General features: G+C 43.1%; 1 protein-coding gene across 3 annotated transcripts in view; it reads left to right on the top strand.

Annotated features, from left to right (window-relative positions):
* The first annotated feature begins 618 nt into the window (after positions 1–618).
* B4GALNT2 (beta-1,4-N-acetyl-galactosaminyltransferase 2 (SID blood group)) overlaps positions 619–8,630 on the top strand; it is a 75,775-nt gene continuing 67,763 nt past the window's right edge. Inside the window, exon 1 of one of the 3 annotated variants that reach the window (XM_070773308.1) lies at positions 619–672. Coding sequence is in view for 1 of the 3 variants with exons in the window: in XM_019982449.2 (XP_019838008.2) it covers positions 1,824–1,840 (17 nt within the window). In the remaining 2 variants the exon portion in view is untranslated. Of the gene's footprint in view, positions 704–1,732; positions 1,841–8,630 lie in introns of those variants that run through there. The other 2 variants (XM_019982450.2, XM_019982449.2) reach the window with 2 other exon arrangements.

Raw genomic sequence — 8,630 nt, 5'->3', positions numbered from 1 at the left:
CCCACTTTCGGGCCCTAGAAGGAGCCCCCTTCCTGCAACGTTGGTAGGAAAAGTTATCTGCAAGAGCCACTCCAGAACTCCCTCCAGCAGAGTTTCTCTTTTTTGTTGGCTGATGAGAAGCTCTGAGCTGACTTTGGGACTCAGCTACACCAAGGCTGTAGATCTCTCTGGTTGTAGATCTCATCCCAGACTTTCTGGGTTTCACTGATTGGGTTTGATTTTATGTCTGTCTTAAATTCCTTTTTGGAACTTATATGGACAGAAAATCTGTCATTTTGCAATGGCATTACTAATGCCATTGTTTTGTCTAGTTTAAAACAAGGTTATGTTCATGATTTAAATACTTGATCATACTAAAATACAATACAATCACACTTGAGGTGAACTACAGGGAGCCGCCCAGCACCGCACCTGGCTGAAAAGGGATGGGCAAACGCTAATTTCACCTGAAATCCACCAGACTCTTCCAGACACAGGCATTTCGTGGCTGTACAAGAGTGTTAGAGGGACTTGACCAACTTCGCCAGAACAGTTCCGGTGGGGCGGGGATGTGGAGTGCGGAGCGCGGTGGAGGTGGGGCAAGACGGATCTCCGCGAACTCAAATGTGAGCTGCGCGGGAGCTTGTGAGGCTCGCGGACGAGTGGATGGATACCGTTTCAACAGAGCGGAAAGTGAGAGGCCGCGGTCGTAGGGAGCCTAGAGGTGGGCGCGGGGATTTTATTCTTTCTGGTGGAGACGGTGCTCCGTTTACCCACCAAGAAGTGTCACAGAGATTGGGAGTGAGAGATTGGGAGTGACGCGGTGCAAGGACGGGCTCCGACAGCCCGGGGCAGGTGACCTAGGCAGGAGAAAGGAAGTGCGGGCGCCACGGGCAAAAAACGTTGAGTCCACGCGGTTCTCCACGGAGAGAACCCCCCCCCGCCCCACTTTTTTTTTTAATCAACTCGGGCCAACAAGAGGAAGTCTGGCCGGCTTGGGGGCTCCGCGTCCAAGGGAGAGAAACTGCACCACTCATCAGGGGCTTCCGAGTCACCCAGACTCCGTTCAAATCCCAGCTCTTCCATTCAACTGATCACCCTACTTCGCCTCAGCTTCCCCGTCCTAAAAGTGGGGCTAATAACTGCACTGGTCTCTTAGGGCTGTTGTGACGAATAAATGGTACCACGTAAATAAAGCGTTTGTGCCTAATATCTATCATAGGCAGGGACTATGTCATTACTGTCACCTTGGGAATTCCTTGGTGGTCCAGTGGTTAGGCGGAGAAGGCAATGGCACTCCACTCCAGTACTCTTTTGCCTGGAAAATCCCATGGACGGAGCAGCCTGGTAGGCTTCAGTCCATGGGGTCGCTAAGAGTTGGACACGACTGAGCGACTTCCCTTTCACTTCTCACTTTCGTGCATTGGAGAAGGAAATGGCAGCCCACTCCAGTGTTCCTGCCTGGAGAATCCCAGGAATGGGGGAGCCTGGTGGGCTGCTGTCTATGGGGTCGCACAGAGTCGGACACGACTGAAGCGACTTAGCAGCAGCAGCCAGTGTTTAGGACTTTGGAGCTTCCGTTGGAAGGGACATTGAGTTCCATCCCTGATCGAGGATCTAAGATCCTAAAAGTTTCAGTTGTCCCCCTAAAGACCAGAAAGATGCTGGCGCCAAGCTGTGCTCAGGACAAGACCCAGGAGATGGGCGGGGGTTGGTGGTGAAGTGGGCGGGTTCGACCCAAGCTCTCGCGGCTTTCTCTACCCCGGGTTGGTGCCTAGGGCTGGACAATCGGCTGGGAGGCTGCCGGGCTCCACCAGCCCAGGGCGTCCGAGGCGGCGGGATTCATGATGACTTCGTTCGGGTGAGTGTCTCTAGAGCAGAGGTCAGTCTTGGCCAGCCAGACGCGCCTTCGGAGAGCGGCCAAGTGCGGGGCCCGCGGACGCCAGGGTCAAGGGAAGGGGCAGCCGGTCTCTAAATTAAGTCCAGTCCGCCGCCTATTTAGGTGGGGCAGCTAGGAGACAGTGCCTGGGGACACTGATGAGAACCCTTGCATATTCTCGACCGCTACGCTCTGGGGAACACTGGTTTTAGAGGTGGAAATGGAAAATTTGACGTGGAGGTTGCTTCTCGAGCCTGGAGTGCGTAGCGCGGTGTTGCCGAGCGTGCGGGAGCGGCCTGGAACCCGAAGGCTCTGAACAGGGCTGGGAGGTGTGGTTCCCCGGGGTGTGGGACCCCGGCGCGGAGACCGCCAGCTCTGGGCAGTCGGAAGCTGCGGCTGCGTCCCTTATGGAGCTTCAGAAAACAGCCTGGGGTTTAGGAGTCAGAGATTTTGAAAAGTCGGTTCTCAGGTCCAGGCGACAGTCTCGAGGCAGAGTGTTTATTTTGTGGCTCCGGGTGCTAAATCCTCTAAGGAATAGCGTAATAATTAACAGGGGAAAAAATAGACTTGGAGGGCTCATTTAGTTTTTATAAACCAGGAAGAAGGATCAGAAATACAATTTGTGCCTTTTTATCCCCAAAGTTTACTTTCTTTGTATTTTTCAAAACTAAAACGATCATTTAATGCTAACAAGGAAGGCGTCTTCCGGCAATACAAAAACGTGTTGGTGGGATGATGTTTTATGGGCATTAACATGAAGCGCAGTTTGTAAGCGCTTCAGATGGTAAAGGATCCGCTTGCGATGCGGGAGACCCAGGTTGGATCTCTGGGTGGGGAAGACCCCCTGGAGAAAGGAATGGCTACCTACTCGTATTCTTGCCTGGGGAATCCCACGGACAGAGGAGCCTCGTCCAGGGGGGTTGCAAGAAATCGGACACAACTGAGTGACTAACACTTTCACGTTCACTTTTGTGGCTGAGCGAAGAGAGGAGGTAGCCCTTTCATCGCAGAAAGACCTCTCCCCTTCCTTAGCCAGAGACTTCCCTCATCCCACATTCCTTGATGAGTGAGAAGGAGCCCTGGCACCAGGCTCCCAACTGGTGCCAAGGAATTTAAAGCTGGCAAGTCCTCAACAAACTTGACTTTCCCTTCACATATGGACCGCTGAAATTGTGAACAAAAGGTCTGGGTTTTGCCTGATATTTTTGCTGTTTATACCTCTGTAATAGTAAGGCTGCTGACTCGTGTGGCCTTGGGGAACTAAAGTTTTTTCCTCAGAAGAAACTATTTCTTTCTTTCTTTTTTTATTTTATTTTTTAACTTTACAATATTGTATTGGTTTTGCCATATATCAACATGAATCCGCCACTATTTAACCTTTGCCTTTTTAGTTTTCTTTTTTATTAAAAAAATACCTGACTCTGAAATAGATATTTCTGATTTTTGTCCCTCTGTGATAGGATAGTTCACTCCAACACACCATGCTACTGCTACTGCTGAGTTGCTTCAGTCGTGTCCGACTCTGTGCAACCCCATAGATGGCAGCGCACCAGGCTCCCCTGTCCCTGGGATTCTCCAGGCAAGAACACTGGAGTGGGTTGCCATTTCCTTCTCCAATGCATGAAAGTGAAAAGTGAAAGTGAACACACCCTACCTACCCAAGAAACAATCGCCATAGTAGCATGCAGTGAAACTCAGTAAATGTTGGTCGGTAAATTCCTTTCATCCACTGTGGAGCACTTATTTGTTATGAATAGGCCCTGTTCTAGATTGTACCACTAGAGTTCACCTCAGCACTCTTTGAAGTGTCATGTCCAAGCTACAGTTGTGGAAATGGAGAATAAAGGTTGTCCAAGGGCTACACTGAAAGGAGCAGGTTGGAATCTAACTCTGAGGATAGTCAGTACTTTTTTGATTTATTCATAGCATTTCATTCCACAAAAGTTTGATAATCTTACCATGTGAGAGGCATTATACCAGGAACGGGGAATACAACTGTCCTGACCTCTTGGGGAAGTTATGACTCTAGCATATTTGACATCATCAGTTGATCATTTTTTAATACCCTTCTCTACAGGACAGAATTATCTTCAGTAATAATATATAATGCCAATGATAATTACTATTGTCTTGCTTTCTTTTCATTTGCAGACAATTAGAAATAAACAGCAATTTTTAAAGATATTCAAATTGGGTAAAATAATTTATATATGAATTAATTCAGTTCAGTTCAGTTCAGTTGCTCAGTCTTGCCCGACTCTTTGTGACCCCATGAATTGCAGCATGCCAGGCCTCCCTGTCTATCACCAACTCCCGGAGTTCACCCAAACTCATGGCCATCGAGTTGGTGATGCCATCCAACCATCTCATCCTCTGTCATCCCCTTCTCCTCCTGCCCCCAATCCCTCCCGGCATCAGAGTCTTTTCCAATGAGTCAACTTTTCGCATGAGGTGGCCAAAGTATTGGAGTTTCACCTTCAGCATCAGTCCTTCCAATGAACACCCAGGGCTGATCTCCTTTAGGATGGACTGGTTGGATCTCCTTGCAGTCCAAGGGACTCTCAAGAGTCTTCTCCAACAACACAGTTCAAAAGCATCAATTCTTCGGCGCTCAGCTTTCTTCACCGTCCAACTCTCACATCCATACATGACCACAGGAAAAACCATAGCCTTGACTAGACGGACCTTTGTTGGCAAAGTAATGTCTCTGCTTTTGAATATGCTATCTAGGTTGGTCATAACTTTCCTTCCAAGGAGTAAGCGTCTTTTAATTTCATGGCTTCAGTCACCATCTGCAGTGATTTTGGAGCCCCCCAAAATAAAATCTGACACTGTTTCCACTGTTTCCCCATCTATTTCCCATGAAGTGATGGGACCAGATGCCATGATCTTAGTTTTGGTAAATTCATACCAAACAAAATATACTTGGCAGTTTGCACTGTTTTTGCTATTTTAAATTTTAAACACAAATGAAAAACTCAAGTGGTCACCACTAAAGATAGAAGTAACCAGAAGCTTGGTTGTATCTTTAAAATCATTGTGCTATTAGTGTCTATTTTACGTCTGTTGCTTAAATGGAGAAATGGGCTTAAGGAATTCTGAATACTTATTCTGATTGAACATTTACTCCTGTGAATCTATGTAGCTGAGCCAGGTATGTGTTGGGAACCAGCTGTGCCTGTGCCTGTGAGTTCTTCAGATTAACTTGCACATAGAATAACTTTTATTAAAGATAAGTAATGTGCTAATTTGAAGCTCATCTGTATTATTATTATCTTATTAAAATTTTTATTGAGGCATAGTTGATGTACAATAAGTTTCAAGTGTGCAACATTTTGTTGTTCAGTTCCTCAGTGGTGTCTGACTCTTTCACACCCCAGGGACTGCAGCATGCCAAGCTTTCCTGTCCTTCACCACCTCCCAGAGCTTGCTGGACTCATGTCCATTGAGTCGGTGACACCATCCAACCATCTTGTCCTTTGTCATCTACTTCTCCTCCTGCCTTCAATCTTTCCCAGCATCAGGGTCTTTTCTATAGTGCTGATGAATTTTAAAGATTATATTCCATTTATATTTATTATAAAATATTGGCTACATTTCCTGTATTGTACTATAAGTCCTTGTAAAAGCTCATCTATATTATCAAGAACCATAGTAATTGTGTAGAACTTAGATCAGCAATTCTTGGTCTTTTTGGTCTCAGGACCCTTTTAATGCTTAGAAATTATTGAGGACCCCAGAGAACTTTTGTTTAGGTGGGTTGTATCTATTCCTATCACCATATTAAAAATTAAAGCTGTGAAAAATCTAAAAATACATAAAGCCACTAAAAATAATAATCATAAACCTATCCAATGGAAACATAACACATTTTAATGAAATAACTGTGATGAGTTGAAGACTCTACTGGGGCTGATGGCTGGATCCACTTCCTAGCTCACTCAAGTGCCTGTTGGCTGGGGACTTTAGTTCCTCCCCACGTGGCTCTGTATGGGCAACTCACAGCAGAGCAGTGGGCTTTTCCAGAGCAGATCCTCTGAGAATGGGTCACCAAGGTGATAGTCACAGAGTCTTTCATTAGCAGTCTCAGAAGTGACCTATGTTGTTTTCATACTGGCCACCCAGACTCGTGTGGGAAGGGGCTTCTCCCACTCTGTGCTGTTATTGGCCAGGGTGGAAAGGGCTACACAAAGGTGTGACTGCTTGGAAGCTGAGACCATCCAAAGGCCACCCGGGAGACTGGCTACCACGGGACTTTGGTGTTTATTTTCATGAATGAGACTGGCTGTGATTTTTTTCTTTAAAAAAACGTTTTTTAATATTTGTTTTTATTTATTTGGCTGCTGTGGGCCCTAGTTGTGACATTAGAGCTCTTAGTTGTGGTGTGTGGAATCTCATTCCCCCACCAGGGATCAAACTCGGGTCTCCTGCATTGGGAGCTTAGAGTCTTAGCCACGGGACCACCAGGAAAGTCCCTCTTTCTTTCTTATACCTTTGTAAGGTTTTGGTGAAACGTTTATGCTGTTTCGTAAGTTACAGTTTTTGTCCTATTCTTTGGAAGAATAGGAAGTCAACTGAAAATGAAAATTTGGCTTATAGAATTATTCAGAATTTTCTATTTTTCCTTGTGTCAGTTTTTTAAAGCTGCATTCTTCTCTAAGAACTTGCTTATTTTCTCTAAATTTTCAAGTTTAGTGTTACAAAATTACTCATTTATATTCTCTTATTACTTCTGTAATAGCTTTAAGTTTCAAGTGATGCTCCCAACATTCCTGACTTTGGTGATTTGTGCCTGCTTTTGTTTTTATCTTAATTCCTTCCAATGAGCTTATTACTTTTATAAGGGATTCCCTGGTGGCTCAGATGGTAAAGAATCCACCTGCAATGCAGGAGACCCAGGTTCGATCCAGGGAAGATCCCCTGGAGAAGGGAATGGCAACCCACTCCAGTATTCTTGCCTGGAGAATCCCATGGACAGAGGAGTCTGGTGGGCTACAGTACATGGAGGTCACAAAGAGTCCAACTAACACTTTCACTTTTAAAGTAAAACAGCTTTTGGCTTCCATGATACTTTGAAGTACATGTTCCCTATTTCATTATTTTCTGCTCTCATATTTATTATTTTCTTCTTCCTACTTTATTTTGAGCCTAATTTAACTGATCTTTTTCTTATTTCTGAGGTAGATGCTTGACTTCCTGACTCTCAGATTTTCTTCTTTTCTAATAGAGATATTCAAAGGCATAAATTTCTTTGTGAGTATTGTTTTTTAGCTGCTTTCCAGTGGTGTTGATTTGTGGTATTTTCACTGTCATGTAATTCAAACAAATGTTAATTTCCATCATGATTTTTTCTTTGACCCATGGTTATTTAGAAGTGCATTTCTGAATTTTTAAAAGCAAGGATTTTCTAGTTATCTTTTTATTGTTCACTGCCAACTTAATTGCATTAGGGTTAGGAAATATACTCTATATTACTGAAATTCTTTGAAATTTTGGACACTTGTTTAATGACCCAGCATATGTTCAGTTTTTGTAAATGTTCTGTGTATGTTTGGAAGAAATTCATATTCTGCAGTCATTACATGTAGGGCTTTATATAGTCCATTTATATTGTTTGCTGATTGTCTGCTTCAAATCATCTAAATGCTTATTAATTTTTTGATTACTTTGTTGATCAGGTTAAAGTCTCTCTCACCATAATTGTGAATACATCTGTTTCTCCTTGTAATTCTTTCAGTATTTTGCCTTATATATTTTAAGGGTATGTTATTAGAATAAAGAATTGTTATCTCTTTCTGTGAGCTGAGTATTTTATAACGAGGTATTCCTCTATCTGTGGTTTTGCTTGATATCTCTATATTAATATCAAATGAAGTAGGCTTAACTTGATATTAAGTCAACTTCCTTTAATATTAATATAGAGATAGCAACTTTATCTTGGTTACACTTAGTGTATTTATCTTCCTTTTTACTCTCAACATTTCTATATCATTTTGTTTTGATGCATCTCTTGCAAACCACATATATTTGGATTTCTTTTTTCCATCTAGTCTGATTACCTTAGGTTTTAATTGGAGCATTTAATCAATTTATGTAATTATTGGGTGAGATGGTTAGATAGCATCACTGACTCAATGAACATGAATTTGAGCAAACTTGGGGAGTAGTGGAGGACAGAGAAACCTGGCGTGCTGCAGTCCATGGGGGTCACAAAGAGTTGGACACGACTTAGTGACTGAATAGCAACAATTATTGATATAGTTGGTTTAAATCTAACATCTCAGTGAGTGCTTTCTATTTGTTCTGCCTGGTCTATATTCTTTTCTCTCTTCTTGCACTTTTGGAATTGATTTTTTTTTTATTATCCCATTTTCCTGTCTATTAGCTTTACTATTTGTATTTTATTTCTGTAGTAGTTACACTATAGATTATAAGGTTCTTGACCTATCAAAGTCTAAAATGTTGTTTTTAAAAATTATTTAATTCTTATTTTATTTATTTTCATTTTTTGGCTGTGCCACGTGGCATGTGGGATCTTAGTTCCCCAATCAGTGATCAAACTCATGTTGCCTACATTGGAAGAGCAGAGTCTTAACCGCTGGACCACCAGGGAAGTCCTTTCTTGGTTTTTTTAATCTTCTTCCCAGGGAAATGTGAAGACCTTAGAACACTTCTAGTCTGTTTACTCCTTTCCTGACTTATATGTCATTACTTTACCCTTTTTTGGTTCTGTTGTGTTTTAAGATTTTCTTATTGTTTCTTACTGTTACTA

This window comes from Bos indicus, chromosome 19, assembly GCF_029378745.1.
Source record: "Bos indicus isolate NIAB-ARS_2022 breed Sahiwal x Tharparkar chromosome 19, NIAB-ARS_B.indTharparkar_mat_pri_1.0, whole genome shotgun sequence".
Lineage (NCBI taxonomy): Eukaryota > Metazoa > Chordata > Mammalia > Artiodactyla > Bovidae > Bos > Bos indicus.
Note: the sequence above shows the minus strand (reverse complement) of the source record. Positions and strands in the feature narration are given on the sequence as shown.